The sequence below is a fragment of the Myxine glutinosa genome, chromosome 2, assembly GCF_964187855.1.
Source record: "Myxine glutinosa chromosome 2, kmMyxGlut1.1, whole genome shotgun sequence".
Taxonomy (NCBI): domain Eukaryota; kingdom Metazoa; phylum Chordata; class Myxini; order Myxiniformes; family Myxinidae; genus Myxine; species Myxine glutinosa.
This window is the reverse complement of record NC_136262.1, coordinates 178,529,184-178,552,697: the sequence shown is the minus strand read 5'-3', so window position 1 is coordinate 178,552,697 and position 23,514 is coordinate 178,529,184. Positions and strand designations below refer to the sequence as shown.

The following is a 23,514-nucleotide window of genomic DNA, read 5'->3' as shown; positions in this document are numbered from 1 at the left end:
ACACGCAAGGCAAAAACACGGCTCACTACCTTCCCTCGTGATAACCATCAAACGTTAGAGTGGTAGAGAAGGATTTCGAATTCAGAGCCGATTTAATTGCACAGCTCTTTGAAGATGCGATGATTCAGAGCATGGCTTCACACGTAATTCACAGTTTCAACGACGATTTTCAGAACATTGGCCAGTTTTGGAGGCAGGGTTTTTGATGCCAGCGCGTGTCTGTGCAGGACGCAGTGCGTGACGATGATGTGTGGTGCATCGGCCTTCACCAGCGCTCCAAAACCAGAGTTGCATCCCAGCATGGCTGGAGCTCCATCCAAGCAAACTGCAGACACCATGTTCCAGGATAGGCCATTGCTTCTGAAGAAGTCGTCCACAAGCTTCTTCACGTCAGCTGCCTTCATAGTTGTTGTGAGAGGCTTGTAGAACAGAAAGTCTTCCTTGAGCTCATCTCCTTTTACATAACGCACAAATAAGATGAGCTGGCTCAAATTCGAAAAGTCGGTGGTCTCGTCGATTTGAAGGCTGAATTTCGTCGGGCTCGCGACTAAATCTGCAACTACCTGGGTGAGGATTTCGTCGCTCATGTCAATGATTCTGCATCTGATGGTGTCATTTGAGAGTGGAACGAGAGACAACTTGTTTTCAGCAGCTTTTCCCAGCATGATGTTGGCCATCTTCAACGCGGTCTGTTTGATGAGTGTCTCGCCAACGGTGTGTGGTTTGCCCTGCATTGGGATCAGGTACGCAACTTCATATGACACGGTGAGGATCAGTTTGTCAATTGGAACGAAGCCAAGAGTGGGCAAGGAATCACTTCCATCGAATCGGACTCTCTTCAATTTGAATTCATCCAGCATTGCGTCTTTGTACTGCCCCTCGCCGTGCAGTTTTTTGAAGTGTTCCTGTAGTTTTGCTGTTGCTAGGCTGGAGTTGCTCAACTTGACATTGCAAAGCATGCATTGAGGACGCTGATTTCTGTCCCGTTCCGTCAAACACGTGAACCCGTACCGAACGTAATCCTCCGACCACTTCCTTTTTTTGCTCGACATACTGCAAAAAAAACAACAAAGTAACAAACTGATCTTAATTGAGTTCGGTCAAATAATTATATGACAAAAATTAAAAAAGGAACATGCTTAAATATAATCAGTACCCCTCTGAAAACTGAGAAATTTTAACGAAGAAAACACAACTTATAGTTACGATGACGGGATTTATTATCTACTCAACTCTATGTCACCTCAAATCCCATTTTAATATTACGTAGAAAACTGCGAATTGTTAGTTTTGAATTGCGACCAAAGGAGTTATATCACCTCCACCTAATTTTCTGAGTAATTCAATCATATTTTATAATCACCATCCACTTTTGACTTTAATATAACTCTGAACCCGCCCTGCATATCCACAAACATTTCCAATTTCCAACAACATTTCCAACAAACATTTCCATTTCCATCCTGGGAATTCTTCCAAAGTAAATTGCTCTCTCTCATGCACAGATTTATCCTATCTCGTCTTCAGTTGTCATACCCTTCCTCCCGTCCATGGTACACAGAATCTTGTGGTGAGGCTGTTGCCCAGAAACAACTTGCCTTCGTCTCCTGGAAAGCAAATCAAACGGAAGGAAATCTCATTTCCTTTCACAAAGCCCGAAACAAGTGTGTGTCCACCCTCAGGAGAGCCAGGAAACAATATCTCTCCGTTCTCAAGACCGAACTCTCTTATCTGTCTCCCTCTTCCAAATCCTAGTGGCATCTGGTCAAATCCGTTTCTGGTGTTTGTTCCCCCTCCATCCCCTCCCTTACCTCAAACGGCTACACAGCTGACTCCGCACGTGAAAAAGCTGAATGCCTCAACTCTGTGTTTGCCTCTAAATCTTGTGTCCCAAACCCATCCCTCTCTGTACCCACCATACCCAGTCGTACCCTGCTGCTCCTGGACTCCGTGTCCTTTCCTCCTGACAAGGTGGAAAAGTTTCTGTCAACCCTTGACTCTGATTCTGCAACTGGACCCGACGGCATCAGCCCACGGGTCCTAAAATCCTGCTCTGCCACTCTATCTCACCCTCTCTCTGTTCTCTTCACCCTCTCTTTTGCTCAAGGTCAACTGCCATCTGCTTGGAAATCAGCCAACATCACCGCTATGCACAAAAAAGGTGCAAAAACAGATCCTAGCAACTACAGACCAATCAGCCTTCTCCCAATTATCAGCAAAGTCATGGAATCCATCATTGCTTTGGATATGAAATCTTTCCTCTTCTCCAATGGCTTGATCTCTGATCATCAATTTGGTTTCAGACCAGGTCACTCTACTCTGGACATGCTGCTTCTGCTGTCTCAACAATGGATGGAGGTCCTCAATGCCAAACAGGAAATTAGAGCTGTCTCCCTCGACATATCACGTGCGTTCGACACGGTCTGGCACCCCGCTCTGCCCACCAAACTCTCCTCCTTTGGTATCCATGGAAATCTCCACGCATGGCTGGCGGACTTCCTCTCTTGTCGTCGTCAACGTGTGGCCCTGAATGGGTTTCTCTCATCTCCTCTTCCTGTTCAGGCTGGAGTTCCCCAAGGCAGTCTTCTGGGCCCCGTGCTTTTTCTGGTCTTCATCAATGATCTCTCTGACTCTCTTGAAAATCCTCTCTATCTCTTTGCTGATGACTCCACTCTCTGCCGCTCCATTCCTCTTCCCTCAGATCGGCAGTCTGCAGCCTCCTCACTCTCTGAAGACTTGGACAAAATCACAGACTGGTCAAACAAGTGGAACATGTCTTTCAATCCTGACAAATCTCACACTCTTACTATGTCTCTCCGAAAAGATCGACTGGACAACCCTCCCATCTACTTTCTCAACAATCCTCTCCAAGAAGTTCTGTCGCTCAAGCTTTTGGGTCTCACTATCTGCCATGATCTTTCTTGGGAAAACCACATTTCCAAGCTGGCCTCCAAAGCCAGTCGCCGACTGGGCATCCTCCGTCGTGCGAAGTCCTTCCTCGGCACACCTGAGCTCCTCACCACATACAAGGCTTTCATCCGCAGCTCAATGGAATACTGTTCTCCCCTATGGGCCGGTGCTCCTGCCTCACACCTAGCTCGGCTTCACGCTGTTGAAACCAAAGCTTTCAGAATTATTGGAATCTCCCGCGATGAAGCTATCTCTCAGGGCCTTTCACTCACTCTCCGCAGGCAGGTAGGTGGTCTTTCTGTCTTCTACCGACTCCTCTCCGGCTTTGCACCCCCAGCTCTCTCTGTGCTCTGTCCCCCAAATATTCCTACAGGTCGCACAAGATCTGCCAGCAACCCTCTGATGGTTAAACTGCCGAAATCTCGGCTCTCTGCTCACCTTCACTCTTTCATTCCTCTTTTCTCCCGCCTCTGGAACAAACTCCCTCACTCCCTTCAATCCCACTCCTCCCTCCAGGTCTTTAAAACAGCTGTTCACCACCATCTCTTATCTTCCCCCATCCAAAACCTTGATCTTTTCTACCCCCACTAATTCACCCCAGATCCACCTTGTTTGAAATTCCAACTTCTTTCCTGGAAGTCCTGGCAGTGTCCATATGTTTTATACCTCTCCCACCGCCCCCTTCCCATGCCCCCCCCCCCCAAAGCCCTCGCCCTCTCTCAGATCTCTCGATGTCTCCATGTCTCTCGGTCCCTGCTCTCAAATGTTGTGTTTGTGTCCTTCCCCCTCTCTCCCCATCTTGTCTACCGCTCCCGATGTTATATGTTTTATGTGTCGGTTTGTCTTTTTGTGTGATTAATGTTCGCTCTTTCACGAGCCTCGATCTTGTATACAAAAAAAAAAAAAAAAAAAAAAAAAAAACTTACTTTTAAATTAATCAGTAACTCCAAAGTAAGGCGCGACCAATGACGCACTGCACACGGCAAGCTAATCGAGGCTATTCACTGGAATTTCCGGACACCTGCAAAGTCCAAAATCCAGTAAGTAAGTAAGTAAGTAAGCAAGTAAGCACCATCAACAGAATAATTATCAAGTTGCTCATTGATTCAACTTACTACAGTCAGTGTGAAACAACTTATCTTCAACACAGACCAGAGAAACCATGAATGGGATGGGAATACAATTACAAATAACATTTCCATTCGTTCGTAACATACATAGCAAAATAATAATAATATTAATAATAAGCGTAATTACACATAGATTCAAAATTGATACAAAACTAAAAACAAAACAAAAAACAAATTGCAATGCGTTTCGGCGTTTCGGAGGACCTCCGTCGAACCCCTGAGACTGGCTCACTGAACCCCTGGGGTTCGGTCGAACCCAGGTTAAGAACCACGGTGCTAGAGGCACTGCATCTATTTCCATTTTAAACCTATCTTCTCTTTCTGCTGCCACAAACTTTCTACAAAACACAAGGAAAAAGGGCCATGGCCAATGCACCAGCTGCTAGGACAAGCACACCAAAGACAAACTCACCACGTATAATTGACTGAAATGAAACAATGTACAGAGAACCATGAGAACATCCTAATACTCCTCCCCCCCAACCTCGTGCATACATTATTACTGGATTGCTCCTCCACAATACCCCTACCAACATCACGGACATCAACACAATCCACATCAAACAGGAAACTTTGTTGGTTCCTGGAATAAAGAAAGAATAATCAATCACTTAGTTTAAAAAAAAAAGGAATCGACAAAGTCCATGAATTTGTTGATGTTGCTCTGGAGTGTGTCAATGTATGGATGAATCAATGTGCTGTTGAACAAGGAATAGGAAGGCCAATAGATCCCCCACTTTTTATAGTGATGAGATGATGCGTCACTAATTGGCACATGAGAGTCCTTATAGCCAAATTGGTATTTCGCTACATCGGCTACCCCATGATAGACTATCCCACTTGGTTTAATCATTACCTTCTTTGGTTTTTTGGCCCAGCTCCGTTCAATTGGCGGAAACATCGTTTTGGCTTTTAAAATGTCAGTCCCTTTTAACACTAGGCCTCCTTCACTCGTCATGGTGTTGTACTGAGCATTGGTTATTGGAAAGGTGTGGTGTAAAAAGTACCAACAGGCCACTTGGGGCATCGCGAGATCTTCCATCATTGCACTCCAATTGTTCCATTTGTGTGGTACAATTATTTCATCAACATCGATGATAGCAATATATTTCGTGCGGTGCTTGTTCCGATACAAACAATCATTGATGGTGGCAATCTGACCAAAGTACTGAATGTCTCCGGGGTGTTTGCTTGGTCTCCATCCAAAGGAAGGCCGCAGGTAATTCGCAATGGGCCACTGGATGACCTCAAGGATACCAATCTCAATGTAAGCCCGCAGGATAATGTCCATGGTGTGGCTCACGCTCGTGTTGTAGACCGTTACACTTGTAGCGCCCAGTATGCGATACATCTCCATGCTCTGAACAAACTGCAGAGTGTTGTCAAATTGACCGAATAACGCTGGTAGGCACACGGCAAAGTCATGTTGAGGAGACAATTTCGGGGGAGCTTGTATTGGCAGATAATTTGTCAGAGGATGGATGGCTTGGTCACACCGGGTGAGAGCTACGTGTGTAAGTTGTAAATTGCTTCGATAAACTTCACAGAAAAAGTTAAAAACTGCAAACTTGAAGTCATAGTGTTTTCCCACGATTTCCCGTTTCGCTTCTTTCAATGACCTCACAGTAAAGCGGTCATTATATAGCAGGTGACAACACAAGCTCATTCTTTGTGCCCACGGAGCAAGAGCGAAGACCCTCACTCTGGGTTCATCTTTGTCACGCTCATCAAGGTAGGCAGAAAAGACCAGTATCGAGCTGTTTTCCACTCTTACGAAGGTTTGACCACTCAGATCTGATGAAGTAGAAACGAGATTCACCGACTCGTGGAATTGGTGAAAGAATGGTGATTTTCTTGGGTTTTTGACAAGTTCGAACTGGCCTTGTGTCGCAAACCAAATGAGAATTGAAACAGAACATGTGGAAAGTCCAAGAAAAATCAATTTCATTCTCGAATTTATGACTGCCATGAGTCATTCACCGCAGTGTTTGAAGTGCTGTTCCTGCAAAACACACACACTGTTCACATTGGATTTCCACTTCATGTCAAAAACTCAACTTCTATTCATCATTCAAAAAAATCTCCTTAAACTATATACCATTTATTTAATGCTTCAAGTTGTTGTAGAAAAAAAAATTGACATATAACAATTCTACATGTTACATAAAACTTCATAATAACTGTTCATTTTGTATATTACAATTTATTCTTCGACTGATATTTGAGTTTTGATATGAAACGTGGAGGAAACTAAAAAAGCATTCTTGTAGAAAATAACCTCCTCGGAAATTGGACGAGCGTCTAATTGTAATAACCAATTACAATTGTAATAAACTAAAACAATACGACTGTGTCGCCAATATGCCCCCGCATAGTCCCACAACCGGTAGATGCCATCACTCTGCATACAGTGCGCATTCAGAAAGTATTCAGACCCCTTCACTTTTTTCACATTTTGTTATGTTGCAGCCTTATGCTGAAATCGTTTAAATTCATTTTTTCCCTTATCAATTTACACACATAATGACATTTACCCCATAATGACAAAAAGAAAACAGGATTTTAGAATGTTTTGCAAATTTATCAAAAATAAAAAACTGAAATCTCACATTGACATAAGTATTCAGACCCTTTGCTATGACACTTGAAATTTAGCTCAGGTGCCTCCTATTTCTCTTGATCATCTTTGAGATGTTTCTGCACTTTGATTGGAGTCCACCTGTGGTAAATTCAATTGATTGGACATGATTTGGAAAGGCACACACCTGTCTATATAAGGTCTCACAGCTGACAATGCATATCAGAGCAAAAACGAAGCATGAGGTCGAAGGAACTGCCTGCGGAGCTCAGAGACAGGATTGTGTCGAGGCACAGATCTGGAGAAGCCTACAAAAAAAATCTCTGCTGTATTGAAGGTTCCCAAGAGCACAGTGGCCTCCATAATTCTTAAATGGAAGAAGTTTGGAACAACCAGGACTCTTCCTAGAGCTGGCCGCCCGGCCAAACTGAGCAATCGGGGGAGAAGGGCCTTGGTAAGAGAGGTGACCAAGAACCGGATGATCACTCTGGCTGAGCTCCAGAGATCCTGTGTGGAGATGGGAGAAACTTCCAGAGGGACAACCATCACTGCAACACTCCACCAATCTGGGCTTTATGGCAGAGTGGCCAGACGTAAACTCCCTGCCTTGTTAGCAGCTTCGGAAGAGATGAATCCGCCCCGACGATGAATCCGGATGAAGATTTAATGAACAAGATGAACATGATGATGAAGATGAAGAAGATGATGAAGATGAAGAAGCTGATGAAGATGAAGATGAAGATGAATCTCACAACATTCATTGGCGGTGTGTCTTTTGTGAAATAGAATAAAACTTTAATTATTAAAGTGACACGCCAAGATAAGGTGTTTGAACTTTATTTTAATCTTCATCGTGAATAGATGATGAACTTAAAATGTAACATGAACTGATAAACAAAACAAGAATAACTTTTACTGAAAAAACCCGATATGCATCTGAACTTATATCCAGGTTCAATGTTCCTTATCATGAACAACATTAAATAAACAACTTTCACTGATTAAACCCGAAAGTGAAACTTACAAGCCTAATTTAAATGTTCCGTTAGCAACATTGTAGATGTGGATTATCCACATCAGTGCGATGGTTGACTTTGCATATTGGCTACGATATTCAAGGTGAACCCGTAGTTCAGGAACACAAGCTGATACTTTCGAGCCATGGCGAGTACCTTACGCTCACAGCTCAATCTTTCGAATGAAAAGCAATGGACATTCGCGTGTCGGAAACTAAACGGATGATCCGACTGACCGGATGCACGCGTGGTACATCGCGGTAGAAGAGTCCACACTAAAAAGTTTGTGTCGGCGTTCGTTTGATCTCTGTTCTGTTGAGTCGGGAGAAGTAAATCGTAGATAAAGTTTTTTTCCCGCGATTTCTGAAACGATCGTGCGACCCATTGAAAATCCTTCGCGACCCAAACATTGGGTCGCGGCCCATAGGTTGCGGAATGTTACATTAGAGTATCAATTATCCCATCTCCTTTATTTCTAAATTGATGACCCACACCCCGTTGTCTCTTAGGTTTATAGTATCCTCCACCAAGAAACATACCTTCACCCTTATAGTATGGTGAAAGGAACATCCCATCCCCTGTAATTATTTTATATTTTCCCAACTCGTGTTTACTCACAATAACCATTATTTATTTATTGGAAAACTTCACGGAGGTGAATTCTGATGGATCTAATTCCTTCATTAAAGGAAATCATACGATTATCTCGATCGGTTATCCTAAAATTTACTCTGTATATGGTTTTTCCTGACACAGATAAATAGACAAGATTTTTCGGTTCCATATTGAATTTATAACCAATCAGGGTTGAGTATGCGCTGAATGAAAATATTGTATTTGTTCTTATTCCATCGTTATAAGCACCATCAATCAAATCACAATGAATTAATATAGAATTTATACCGGAGGATATTTTAATGACATTATCACTGTAAAACGTCCCGTTAGTTTCAATCTTTTTTGAAGAGAAACCCAATAGCTCTCTGAATGAATTTTCAATCGTGAAATCAACGTTATAATTATTTTTAAGTTTAACAGTTGATTTTAAAGTATGTTTTTGAATATCTATTACAATCTTTTTCGGTTCATCACCTTGGTCTTTCATAAGGCGGGCAATTTCAGAAGATATTTGAGAAATCTCGTATGCTCCGGATGAAACTGTTATAGTTTTATATCCACTTCCTGAATTATAACTAAACTTGTTGTTTTTCTCTGTGATATTAAACAAGGTATTATAAGTTTCCATCGACAATAAAGATGCCTCATATTCTTTTGCGGGGTCAAGTTGTTGTGGGTAAGGGAATGAAGCCGTGTAATCACTCGTTGTGAAATCAAACGTAAGCATTGTGCTTCTTATCTTTTTCAATATGTAATAAAATATCTTTGTATTGACATTTATTATTTATTTCCATCTTCATCAACTGGGCTAAAATGGCTGAGCCTTCATTAAAACAATCGCTGTTTCCAGCCTTCTTACTACCTAACAGCCTATTAACTAATTGTGATGGGTCATTTGGAAGAAAACTAACACCTGAACCAAGCTTACTTAAAGCATCAATAATATGTTTCTCCTTCTCATTGTCCCCCGTCGCACCGCGGAGCGAAAGGGGGACTATGGTTTTCCCCTCCGTCCGTGTGTCCTTCCGTCCATCCGTCTGTCCGTGCGTGCGGGCGTGCGTGCGTATGTGCGTGCGTAAGCGAAGGACCACATTTGAATTTGGTGTGTGGGTGCAACCCACGTCAAATCCAAGATGGCCACCGCCATGTATGTCTGACACCATGTATGTCTAAACATTGTGAGAGGAATATCTTGAAAAATAAGCGAAGTACCAACTTCTAATCTTGTGTGTGGGTGTATCTAGGCATAAGAAAGAAAGCTATTGAAAATTGGGTCGCCACGTCAACATCCAAGATGGCCGCCGCCATGTATGTCTGAACCTTGTGAGCGGAATATCTTGAAAAATAAGCGAAGTACCAACTTCTAATCTGGTGTGTGGGTGTACCTAGGCATCAGGAAGAACGCTATTGAAAATTGGGTCGCCACGTCAACATCCAAGATGGCCGTCTTGCGTCTTCCACTTTGTCGACTCACATCACTTCACCGATGGGGGACCTCGGCCTAACGCTTGTTCTTCTTATTTTTACCAGCAACATAAACCCCATAATCAAAAGAGTTTAGTAAAGCAATATATACTCTATCATCTTCATTTTTCATATTCCATGGTTCATCAAAATAACGTGAATTACGGCTATTACTTGTTGCTTGTTTTCCATCTTTTGTTAGAAGAAACATTAATCTCGTGGTTAATTTAATAGGGGGTTGAGCAGAACTCAATTACATCAATTCCTTAATTATGTATCAATACCTTTTCTTTCACAAGATGAAACACTGCTGTTTCTTCTGTTGGTATGAGACCCGTGATGGTTTTTGTATCTGTTGAATATTCGTTGTTTAAAATAGCCTTCACAATAAAATTGGGGGGTTGATTTGTCTCTTCAAGTTGCCGGAATAATCCTTCATCATCATATTCTAATTCTCCAAGTTCTTGCTCTGTCATTTAACTAACATCTTCAAGCAATTGAAGTTTTTTCGGAGTGTAATCTATCGCAGGGATTGTAGAGGGTTGAGAAGTTTTTAAAAGTGGTTTAAAATTTTTATCTTCTTTTCTTTCAAAGGCTTCTTCACCAGTTAGTTTCTGTCTCCGTTTCTTCTTTATCTCTTCCTGTTGTTTAACAACTTTTGAAACTAACTCCTGACGTTCCTTAAATCTTCTTGCTCTTTCTTGCACATTCATTTGTTTATTTTAAAAAATATCATTTACTGAATTGTAACGGTCAATCGAAAATTTTTCCTTTTCTTTATCATCAAAGTGGATGTGTTCAAATAAATCCTTTTCTTCAAATATTTTATCAAATTCTTCATTAGCATTAATACGAGTTGTAATTTCTTCTTCACAAATACTAGTATCTCTGCTTTTCATACATTGGCGTTGAGTTTCTTCATCAATATCAAAACCAAATGATAAAACCTTAACTCCATTATCACTCAGATGTTTCATAATTTGTCTCATTCCTTCTGGATTAGTTTCTAAAGTCCCAAGACCACCAGATTTTAGTTTATTTAACTCACTCTTACAATGTGAATATTTTGTCATGCCAAGAGAGACCTCCTCAAATATTTGACCTTCATTCTTCAATCGCATATGTTCCTCCATTGAAATGTATTAATAATCTTCACCCTCCACTTCTCCTGGTCGCATTGCTCTGGTTGTTGTAGATACAATATGAATCATAGGGTGTTTCTTAAAAAAACTTACAATCTTTTCATTTTTACTCTTCAAGAGTCTACATTTATGAAAGTTTTTTCCTGAAGTAGATTTACCCACAAGATTAATAATGATAGTTGTCATTTATGTGTGTAATTATTTATAAAAGAAAAAAATATCAGTTAGTATCTCATCTTGTTTCACAACAATATATTTATATTTTCCAATCGTGTGTTTCATATTCTCCTCAAATTCTTTTTTACGACAAATTGCAGAGCAATTGTCTCTCCAAAAATTATTTATATCTATTGAATTTAACTTGAACAAAATAAAAGTATTGGCATTGTTTCTTATTGAGCGACAAGGGAGTTGAAAGTATGATTGACTGAGATAAATACAATTACAAGAAGAATGTCTCACTCTTGTATAGTAGCTATCCATAACCGTTTGATTTCTCTCATTAACACAATCATCAAAGATAACGAGGTTCTTTTTTGATTTATCTAAATCTTGGCGTGAAGTTATGTCATTCGTATTATCACTGAGAATACAAGTTATGGGTTTTGTTTTCGGTTTTGATATTTTTGTGTATCACAAAATAGTTGTATTATATCCTCAATGTTATAATCATTTAGTTTGTTCTGATGTTTAAATAAACCGATTATATCTTCTTTTTGAAGACCCGCATTAAAACCTTGTGATAGTAGTTGATACTCGGGTTGAAAACTTGACTTTGTGAAAATTGTTAAATTATCATAATCTAAAAAGTTGGGGGTAAGGAGCATCTTTAAAAGCAAACAGGTTTTTTCATATCCGCTTGAACCAACTATTAGACATTTTAATGAATTTGGAAGATTTTTATGGTTGTTAAATTTTATCTTGCTTTCCAAAACAGGTAAAAATCATTCATTTATATATTTGGAAAACAAGTCATCTAATTTTTTATGAGCTTTTTTAGAAACTATATTTTATCCTGAGTTCAGGTTTAATTTCAAGATAATTCATTATTTTATTTATATAATATCTTGTGTTGATATTTCCCTGAAAATGACAATCGTTGAAGACCACGGCGAGGTCACGTCTTTTCGAAGCTGTTCCATGCGCTCACGCTTTCGAAGCTAAGTAATCTTTCACAATTGTGTTTTTGTCGAGACTGTATCTATCTTTCGGTGTGTGTACCTATCGCGTATCTTTAGGAAAATTTTCGGTGCTAATTTTTCGTACATGTATACACAATCGTCGGTTAATGCGTATCGAGTATTCTGAGGCCTAGTACTCGTAGGCTTAGGCTACCGTACCGTCTCCGACCTTGTGGTTTTGTTTTTCTCTCAGCGGTTCGTCGAATGCGCTGCAATTATTTTCGTTCTCTGTTTCGTCCCAGTCGTTCACCCCATACCTCCTTGTTTAATATCTCTACTCAAAAAAAACAAAAACCCCACAAAAAGATTTCCTTCTCAGGTCTTATTCGTTTATTTGTTGTTCTTATTTGTTCATTCGTTCTTCATTCACGTTGTTCGCGATCACGCGATCACGTGGTTAGAAATGTATAATCTCTCCCCTGAACAACTATTTTCTCTCATATATTATAACACCTTTTTCTTCCTCTCCTATAAAAGGATGCTTTCGTCTTGCTCACCAAATCTATTCATTCCAAAAAATATATATAATACCATCTCTTACAGTTCCTCTTTTCTACATTCCCTAAACTATCCAGAACTCCACCCCTCCTCAGCGTCCTCAAACGTATTTTTGACTCGAAGGTCTCAAACTCATTTTGCAAAAAATGTTCGTTTCCCATGAATCGTACACTTTTCAAAATCCAATCTCACCCCTCCCCTCCAAATCTTCCCCATCCCCCCTTCCCTCCAAAACTTCCCCATCCCCCCACCCCTCCAAAACTCCCCCATCACCCCTCCCCTCCAAATCCTCCCCATCACCCATCCCTTTCAAATCTCCCCCCTTGCCCCTTCCCTCCCCTCCCTCCTAAACTCCCCCCACACCCCACCCCTCCGAGACTCTCCCTCGCTCCTCCCCTCCTAGACTCCCCTCTCACCCCTCCTCCTCAAAGCATCCTCCCTGCTTCTTCCCTCTTCCAACTTTCACCTTCATCTCCCCCAACCTTCTGCCTTGCTCTTGCCCCTCCTCAAATAACACCTCACTGTGCCTCACCCAATCTCCATCAAACCTTTTGTCCGCCCCATTCTTCCCTTTCTCCAAGCTATTCTGAAATCTCTGAAATCTCTGACACACCTTCAACAGCTCTCCCTACCTCTTCCTCCTCTTCCACATCTTACCCTACCACTCCCCCCCCCCCCCCCTCTGTTCTGTACCCGATGCTCCCCCTTCCTCTTCATTAACGGTATGGACCTCAAACATCCGGGGCCTTCGCTCAAACTTGACTGATCTCTCCATACAGGTTGCCTCTGACAAACCAGATGTGATCTGCTTAACAGAAACTTTCCTCCTTCATGATGTCTCTGATGCCTTGGTATCTCTCCCAGGTTACTCCCTCCTCCGGTATGATAGACCTGAGCCTCATCCTGGAGGTGGGGTTGCTATCTTCATAAAAAAACTCTCTTCCTCACTCGCCCTCCACTGCCCTCTCTCCACCTCACCCCCAGGAATACCTTTGGCTAGGGCTTCCCATTCGCTCCCACCTTTTGTTCATATGTGTGTTGTACCGTCCACCAAACAGTGATGACTCCATCTACATCTCGCTGTCTGATAATATGGACCAACTTCTATCTACCCATCCCAACTCTCTCTTCCTCATATGTGGTGATTTAAATTGTCACCATGCCAGTTGGCTGGGTGTGGGTACCTCTCTCACCAGCCATGGCTCTTCAGCAAAGGACTTCTGCGACTCACTGGGACTGACACAATCTGTCAATTTCCCAACCCGGATCTCAGTGAACGGAGCATCTTCTCTTCTGGACTTGGTTATGACAAACTTCCCTGAAAATGTCTGCTGCTCTTCTTCTGCTCCAATCGGCTCATCTGATCATGTGCTTGTCAAAGTGGACATCTCTCTGACCATTCTCAGAGAGCCTCCTCAGCGTCGACGAGTCTGGCATTTCACTCAGGCCAACTGGCACGGTCTTCAAGCAGCCATCAATCATCTGGACTGGTCTCCCATCTCTACCGCCTCTGACATCAACTCATCCTGTGAATTCTTTCAAAGTAAATTGCTCTCTCATGCACAGATTTATCCCATCTCGTCTTCAGTTGTGATACCCTTCCTCCCGTCCATGGTACACTGAATCTTGTGGTGAGGCTATTGCCCAGAAACAACTTGCTTTCGTCTCCTGGAAAGCAAATCCAACGGAAGGAAATCTCATTTCCTTTCACAAAGCCCGAAACAAGTGTGTGTCCACCCTCAGGAGAGCCAGGAAACAATATCTCACCATTCTCAAGACCTAACTCTCTTATCTGTCTCCCTCTTCCAAATCCTGGTGGCGTCTGGTCAAATCTGTTTCTGGTGTTTGTTCCCCCTCCATCCCCTCCCTCACCTCAAACGGCTTAACGGCTGACTCCGCATGTGAAAAAGCTGAATGCCTCAACTCTGTGTTTGCCTCTACATCTTGTGTCCCAAACCCATCCCTCTCTGTACCCACCGTACCCAGTCGTACCCAGCTGCTCCTGGACTCTGTGTCCTTTCCTCCTGACAAGGTCCGAGGGTTTCCTCAACCCTCGACTCTGATTCTGCAACTGGTCCTGACGGCATCAGCCCACGGGTCCTAAAATCATGTTCTTCCGCTCTTTCACTCCCTCTTTCTGTTCTCTTCACCCTCTCTTTTGCTCAAGGTCATCTGCCATCTGCTTGGAAATCAGCCAACATCACCGCTTTGCACAAAAAAGGTGCAAAAACAGATCCTAGCAACTGCAGACCAACCAGCCTTCTCCCAATTATCAGCAAAGTCATGGAATCCATCAATGCTTCAGATATGAAATCATTCCTCTTCTCCAATGGCTTGATCTCTGATCATCAATTTGGTTTCAGACCTGGTCACTCTACTCTGGACATGCTGCTTCTGCTTTCTCAACAATGGATGGAGGTCCTCAACGCCAAACAAGAAATAAGAGCTGTCTCCCTTGACATTTCACGTGCCTTCGATACGGTCTGGCACCCTGCTCTGCTCACCAAATGCTCCTCCTTTGGTATCCATGGAAATCCCCACGCATGGCTGGCGGACTTCCTCTCTGGTCGTAGTCAACGTGTGGCCCTGAATGGGTTTCTCTCATCTCCTCTTCCTGTTCAGGCTGGAGTTCCCCAAGGTAGTGTTCTGGGCCCTGTGCTTTTTCTGGTCTTCATCAATGATCTCTCTGACTCTTTGAAAATCCTCTCTATCTCTTTGCTGACGACTCTACTCTCTGTCGCTCCATTCCTCATCCCTCAGATCGGCAGTCTGCAGCCTCCTCACTCTCTGCAGACCTGGACAAAATCACAGACTGGGCAAACAAATGGAACATGTCTTTCAATCCTGATAAATCTCACACTCTTACGATGTCTCTCCGAAAATACCGACTGGACAACCCTCCCATCCACTTTCTGAATAATCCTCTCCAAGAAGTTCTGTCACTCAAGCTTTTGGGTCTCACTATTTGCCATGATCTTTCCTGGGAAAACCACATTTCAAATCTGGCCTCCAAAGCCAGTCGCTGACTGGGCATCCTCTGTCTTGCGAAGTCCTTCCTTGGCACACCTGAGCTCCTCACCACATACAAGGCTTTGATCCGCAGCTCTATGGAATACTGCTCTCCCCTCTGGTCTGGTGCTCCTGCCTCACACCTAGCTCGTCTTCACGCTGTTGAAACCAAAGCGTTCAGAATCATTGGAATCTCCCGCGATGAAGCTAACTCCAAGGGCCTTTCACTCACTCACCGCAGGCAGGTTGGTGGTCTTTCCGTCTTCTACCGACTCCTCTCTGGCCTTGCCCCCCCCCCCCCCCAGCTCTCTCTGGTCTCTGTCCCCCAAATATTCCTACAGGTCGCACAAGATCTGCCTGCAACCCTCTTATGGTTAAACTGCCAAAATCAAGACTTTCTGCTCACCTTCACTCCTTCATTCCTTTTTTCTCCCGCCTCTGGAACAAACTCCCTCACTCTTTTCAATCCCACTCCACCCTCCAGGTCTTTAAAACAGCTGTTCACCACCATCTCTTATCCTCCCCCATCCAAAACCTTGATCTTTTCTACCCCCGCTAATTTCGGTCCCCTTGTTTTACACCTCTCCCCACCCCCCTTCCCATGCCTCCTCCCCCCAAGCCCTCTCCCTCCCACACTTCTCCCTGCTCTCAAATGTTGTGGTTGCGTGCTTCCCCTTCTCTCCCCATCTTGTCTTCCGCTCCCTCTTTTTGTATATTTTGTTTGTCTGGTTGATTTGTTTGTGAAATAAATGTTAGCTCTTTCACGAGCCTCGATTCAGTAAAAAAAAAAAAAAAAAAAAAAAAAAAATCGTGAATAGCAAATAACATTAAACCCCCACACAGTTCCTCAATACAAATAGTCTCTTCCCTTGTAAGAAATGGTGTATTATCATCATCATAATGTTACGGATTCGTCACTTCCATTGTTGTGGTTCTCATCCACTGTAAACATTTTTGGTTCCATGTACTATTATTGTTATCGTTTAAGTGAATTGGAGATAACTGTTTTCAAAAGGAAAAAAAATTAATGTTTTAAAAAGAAACCGGAAACCGGATCGGGCACTGGACGAAGAAGAAGAGGAAGAAGAAAAGAAAAAAGAGGCCGAGCAAGTGAGGTCGGAGAACGATCCGAGCTGCTTTGAGGTCTGGAGCAAACGCTGGCGAACGGGGGTCATTAGCGAACTTTGGGGTTTCCTGGGAAAGGGATTCCTGCGACAGAGTTGTTATCGCTGTGACAGATAAACCTGTGTGACAGGTTTTGCGGTTGATTCCGAAGAGAATCATTTGAGTGCCGTTACGTCTCGAGAACGGACAGTTGGCCATTTTGCCTCGCACCTGATTTCGCATCGCTCCAGGTTTTTCACCTCGCTCCAACCATTTCAACGCATCCAGCCGTTAGCTTGGTTTGCATGTGTAACGTGGATTTTGAGTGGGAATTTGCGGTTCCCCGTGTGGGGAGCCGTTGAACATCCATACCCGAAGGTGTGATTTCCCAGTCACCTCTTGAGGACACCTTTGCCTATCTTTGGCAGTGTGACTGTCAACCGAGCGGGATTCTGGTCTCGATACAACATCGTTCTGACGATCACTGGAGCATGGATCGACTTTGGCTTGAAGCCGGGACAGAGACATTGGGAATGTTATTTTCACTCACTTGGAGCACAGTGAGTTATATTGTACGACACTGATGGTACCATCATAGGAATGATATATTGGTTGTACAATTGATTAATATTGTTATTGTGCTGTTATTCTTGTGTGATCTTAATACAATACTTGTTTGTTGGTAATAATTGGTGTGGTTTCACCATTGATCTTTGACACACAGGATAACACATCTTTCTGCCGTGACTCCTCTCGAGGCTCGGAGGTACACCATGACCTGGGTTTGGGGAGGAGCACGTAACAGAAATTGGGGGCCCATCCGGGATATAATTCCCTAACATTTCCAAAATTCCCAAATTTGGAATTTTCTAACATTCCCAAATTTTTCAAAACATTAGATTTTTTTTGTGTGAAGGTTACAGGTGCTAACTGATAGTCACCATTGTGTTTGACGCAGAATAGTTTGCGGCGTCCCCTAATGAGGCACAGTTCCAGGCGTTAAAAAGATCGGAACTCATGATATTGGCCAAATATTTTAACTTGGAGGTCCGCGTTAATATTAAGAATGCAGAGATGCAGACATTGGTTGTGGAGTCTTTAGTGGGACAAGGAACATGGGAAGAGGTAGCCTTGGATTGGTTACCAGAGGAAAAAGGAAATGTGGAGCTCCAGAAAATGGAGATGCAACTGCAGAGCCAGGAAAGGTTAGAGGAAAGAAGAGCAGATGAAAGGAGAACTTAAGAAGAAAGAAGAGCAGAGGAAAGAGCAGAGGAAAGGAGAGCTGAAAAGGAAAGAGCAGAACAGGCACGAGAACTCGAGGAGAGAAGAGCAGAGGAAAGAGCAGAGGAAAGGAGAGCCGAAAGGGAGTTAAAGAAACGTGACATGTCGTAACAGAAGGAACTTAAACTCAAGGAGCTGGAATTACTGGGAGAACGGAGAGAAGTAGTATCCATGCCGGCTAGTTCGACAACTAGTGAGAACTCTTGGTATGTTGGTAGGCATGTGAGGCTGGTTCCACCCTTCAATGAAAAGGAGGTAGTCAAGTTCTTTTTACATTTTGAGAAGGTGGCTCAAATGCTAAAATGGCCTTTGGGGTCCTGGACTATGTTATTGCAAAGTGTTCTGGTGGGTAAAGCTCAAGATATCTATTCGGCTTTACCGATTGTCCAATGTGCAGATTATGATATAGTGAAGAAAGCCATTCTCAAAGCCTATGAATTGGTCCCTGAAGCTTACCGGCAAAAATTCAGGAATGCCAGGAAGAGGGAGAGTGAGACCCATGTGGAGTTTGCCAGAATAAAGGAAACCATGTTTGATAGGTGGTGTGAATCGAAGGAGATTGTGAAAGACTTCAACCTGTTACGACAATTGATCTTGGTGGAGGAATTCAAAGTGTGTTCACGTGGACATTAAAGTACATCTGGATGAAAAGAAAGTACCAGAGTTGTATAAGGCAGCAACTGTGGCAGATGACTATGCTTTGACACACAGGATGGGGTTCCACAAACCTAACTTCCCGCCTAGAGTTAGCCAGGGGAGTTACAGTAAATCAGGTTCGGAGAACAGATTTTCATGGAGGCGGCCTAGAGAGGACTATGGGGACAAATCTGATACCGCGACTTTTAGGGATCAGAAGACTGCAGTTCCAAGACATACCTATCTTCCAGGGGGGCCCGAGGCAGACGACGAGTTTTTCCTCCGGGCCTACTTGCACTTTTTGCAAGAAACCTGGGCATTTGATGTCCCAATGTTACGCCCTGAAAAGGAAAAATCAGGAGCTGAGTCAAACTAGTGCAACTCCGAATGCATTGGCTAATGCGAGAAATCGTCCTTGGAGGACAGTGCCTTGTGAAGGTTCCCGTGCCAAAGTTACGGCATCATAGAACGACCTTGTTCAAGAGGCAAACCTTTTATTTCAGAGGGGTTTGTGTCACTAGATGGGGACTTAACGAACCAGAGACCTGTTAGGGTATTGAGGGATACAGGAGCACATCAATCTTTGATGCTTGAAGGCATTTTGCCATTGAAAGAGAAGACGGCAACTGGTGTTTGTGTTCTTTTACAGGGGGTTGGTGGCTATGTTAAAGCTCCTCTTCATGTCATCCATTTGAAGTCTGATTTGGTGTCAGGACCGGTCACCGTAGGTTTACAAGCCACTCTTCCTGTAGAGGGAATCTCTTTTATTATCGGGAATGATTTGGCCGGTGGTCGAGTTTCTGGTAATCCAATGTTGGTTGAAAAGCCCAGTATGGAAAATACCACCGCACAGTTAGAGCAGGAGATTTCGGGTATCTTTCCACCCTGTTCAGTGACTCGTGCTATGGGTAGGAAGCGCTCTGAAGAGAAGGAGAAGGAAGGCGATGTGGATTTGGGTTCCTTCGAGGTATTGGAGGAAAATTCAAAAGAGGAAATGGAGTGTCCGTCGGAGACATCTGGGAACGAGGTTGAACAAACGGTGCTGATCCGAAAGAGACTTGTTGAAGAAGAACACGGAGATTCGGAGCTCCGGAGTTTAATAGGTAAAGCCGTTACAGAGGAAGAGGCTATGAAGATACCTGTTGATCACTTCATGAAAGGGGAAATACTAATGAGAAAATGGAGACCACCGGAGGTGCCAGCAAATGACGAGTGGAAAGTTCATTACCAAATTGTGGTGCCACCGCCGTACCGGAAGGAGATATTGAGTTTGGCGCATGAGACACCTTTGGCCGGGCAACTTGTGAAGGCTTGTGAAGTTGCGAGAAGCAACTTGAAGGTGACACAGGATAAAATGAAAGTGAGACATGACAAGAAATCTCAGATAAGAAATTTCAGTCCTGAGGACCGAGTGTTGGTGTTGCTTCCTGTCCCAGGTCAGCCACTACAGGCTAAATATTTTGGTCCCTATGCAATCGAAAGGAGGGTTAATGAAACAGATTACGTGGTGACAACTCCCGACCGACGGAAAAAGCGGCAGTTGTGTCATGTCAACCGACTGAAGAAATATTATGAGAGGAAGCCTGTGGAAATAAATGGTTCCTGTCTCACCTGTCATGCCTGTAGTCGGGGTGCAAGAGAATCCAGAGTTAAAACTCTTCACTGATCAAAATCCCTTAACCTTCATTCAAAAAATGAAAAATAAAAATCAGAGGTTGATGAGATGGAGTTCGGCTTTGCAGGAGTTCAACTTGGAAATTGAGCATGTAAAGGGCAGGGACAATGTCGTTGCTGATGCTTTATCTAGAGTGAACTAACTTTGGAAATTCCTGTAGGTTGTTTGGAAGTTTTGTTGCTTTATTTTGGGGAATATTAATTATTGTTGCTCACGTGAATTGATAATTTGGGGGTGAGTTTTACTTTTGTTTGTTAAAAGAGTTTTTGCATGCAAAGAAAGTTTTTACTATGTTCCAACTTTCTTTCTTGAGGGGGGGAAGTGTTACAGATTCGTCACTTCCGTTGTTGTGGTTCTCATCCACTGTAAACATTTTTGGTTCCATGTACTATTATTGTTATCATTTAAGTGAAATGGAGATAACTGTTTTCAAAAGGTAAAAAAAATTAATGTTTTAAAAAGAAACCGGAAACCGGATAGGGAACCGGACGAAGAAGAAGAGGAAGAAGAAAAGAAAAATGAGGCCGAGCAAGTGAGGTCGGAGAAGGATCCGAGCTGCTTTGAGGTCTGGAGCAAACGCTGGTGAACGGGGGTCATGAGCGAACTTTGGGGTTTCCTGGGAAAGGGATTCCTGCGACAGAGTTGTTATCACTGTGACAGATAAACCTGCATGACAGGTTTTGCGGTTGATTCCGAAGAGAATCATTGGAGTGCCGTTACGTCTCGAGAATGGACCGTTGGCCATTTTGCCTCGCGCCTGATTTCGCAGCGCTCCAGGTTTTTCACCTCGCTCCAACCATTTCAACGCATCCAGCCGTTAGCTTGGTTTGCATGTGTAATGTGGATTTCGAGTGGGAATTTGCGGTTCGCCGTGTGGGGAGCCGTTGAACATCCATACCCGAAGGTGTGATTTCCCAGTCGCCTCTTGAGGACACATTTGCCTATCTTTGGCAGTGTGACTGTCAACCGAGCGGGATTCTGGTCTCGATACAACATCATTCTGACGATCACTGGAGCGTGGATCGACTTTGGTTTGAAGCCGGGACAGAGACATTGGGAATGTTATTTTCACTCACTTGGAGCACAGTGAGTTATATTGTACGAAACTGATGGTAGCATCATAGGAATGATATATTGGTTGTACAATTGATTAACATTGTTATTGTGCTGTTATTCTTGTGTGATCTTAATACAATACTTGTTTGTTGGTAACAATTGGTGTGGTTTTACCATTGATCTTTGACACAGAATAACACATCTTTCTGCCGTGACTCCTCTCGAGGCTCGGAGGTACACCGTGACCGGGGTTTGAGGAGGAGCACGTAACAATACTGAACATTAATTTCTCTTATTAATCTTGTGAAGTAATTCATATTTGGTGTAATTTTAAAATAGTTATATTTATTTTAATATCTTTTATCATCATTAATGAAAAGATAATCACAGAATAAACATTGTTTATAGGCTTTTCATTCTGTATTTAATCCCACTCTATCACAAGCCGGACATTTCTCTCATTTATCATATGGAGAATCAGGGAATTCAAGAGGCTCAATATCTGATATGTCGTTTGGATTTATCATATTTATATAGTAAAAGATTACTTCAACTAAAAATCATCAGTATCTTTAGTATATAGTTGTATAAGTAGTAGTAGTAGTCATAGTATAATCATCATCTTCATCATCCATAAAACTACTTCCATAGCTATCATTAGAACACAAACTCTCACTTTCATAACTGTCTTCTGTTCCAATAGAGATACTATCATCACTATCATACTCCCCAAAGTCTTCACTTGAATATATATATATATATATATATATATATATATATATATATATATATAATAACCACCTTTAGAGGCCATTTTTCCCCACAAAGCAGGGGTTGGCCTTTTTCAGGGACCGTGGTTGTTGTTGTTTTTGGGTCCCCTTTTTGAAGCAATGTTTTACGGCCGGATGCCCTTCCTGACGCCAACCCTTTTTGCCGCCTTTTTACGACACACAGGGAATTACCAGTGAACTGGTACTCAATTAGCCGACCTCAGAAGGATGACAGGCTGAGTCAACCCCCTGGCGTTAATTCAGTGATCGGCCGGGATTCGAACCCAGGATCCTAGGATCCTAAGCCGGCACCCTAGCCGCTCACCCAACACCACTTGAATAATGACTCATATTTAATTAGCAGAAAAAAACATTACCATCTATATCCATATACTTTTTTCATTAACAGATTCAACGACTATTTATCGAATATTAAAGGTAATTTTAAAATAGTTCCTAACTATTGAGCGAAATGACATTTCGCCTGTTATATTAACATCTCTCATTTCATCAAGATTAACATCTTTAGACTCATATTATTTACCTATTGATTTTTGTCTTTTTGCACTTGTTTTTTGTACTCTGTCAAAGCGTCTTTGGGCTTCTTGAAAAGCGCTATATAAAATAAATGTATTATTATTATTATTATTAGACTTATTAAAGAATATATAAATTTCGCCGTGTTTAGAGATAATAGTTTTATCCTCCTTTTCGATAGCTTCAGTAAAAAGAGTTTTGTTTTTTGCTACTTCTAGTTTGTTAAAGATCTCCATAGATTTTGGTGAAACTTTTGTTGTAACTACTTTAATTGATAGCTTCCCAAAGACAGAGAATGCTCTTCCTTTAAAAGGTATTGAGTAGGTCATATTAGCTTTCATAATAGGTTTAATCCAAAAGTTATTGTTATAATCTTTATTCAATTTTACATCAGTGCAATATATTTCAGTATCCTTTTTAAATGAGGAAATTGATTGAAATTTGTCTTTTTTTTTTGAAACATTGTATTTATTAGGTAAAAAGTCTTAAACCTTAAACAGTCTCCTCCAAAATAAAAATTGAAAAATAAGGTTTAAAACCTTAAACAGTCTCCTACAAAGAGACAAACTATTTTTGGAGCTGTGCCAAGAATTGATTTTTTAGTTTAAGCAAAGTTTTGTTATATAAATAGAGATGAAAATAACGCATTACGACATTTGTTATCACGAGTACAAATATTACAAAAAACACCTCCAAACCCACAAAAAATTCAATCTTTTTCAGCTGATATCCCCGCTTGAACGAGAAACAAAACATTGTGATGTCTGTTCTAAGGATGTCTTGAAGAAGGGTTTTCCTAGACACCTTCAATCATAAAAAAACACAAGAAGAATGAAGAGTCAGTTGGATACTCCATTAAAAACTCTGATTGAGCATTTAAGGGACATTATAAGATAAGGGTTTTTGAGT

The 23,514-nt window shown here is 42.3% G+C and overlaps 1 protein-coding gene across 4 annotated transcripts in view; it reads right to left on the bottom strand.

Moving 5' to 3' along the window:
- Positions 1-1,207: 1,207 nt before the first annotated feature.
- LOC137421045 (uncharacterized) overlaps positions 1,208-23,514 on the bottom strand; it is a 71,727-nt gene continuing 49,420 nt past the window's right edge. For 2 of the 4 annotated variants that reach the window (XM_068106708.2, XM_068106705.2), the window contains exon 2: positions 3,635-6,042. In XM_068106708.2, coding sequence (XP_067962809.2) covers positions 4,657-6,009 — 1,353 coding nt within the window. In that variant the 5' untranslated portion in view covers positions 6,010-6,042 and the 3' untranslated portion in view covers positions 3,635-4,656. Of the gene's footprint in view, positions 1,608-3,634; positions 6,059-23,514 lie in introns of those variants that run through there. The other 2 variants (XM_078771978.1, XM_068106706.2) reach the window with 2 other exon arrangements.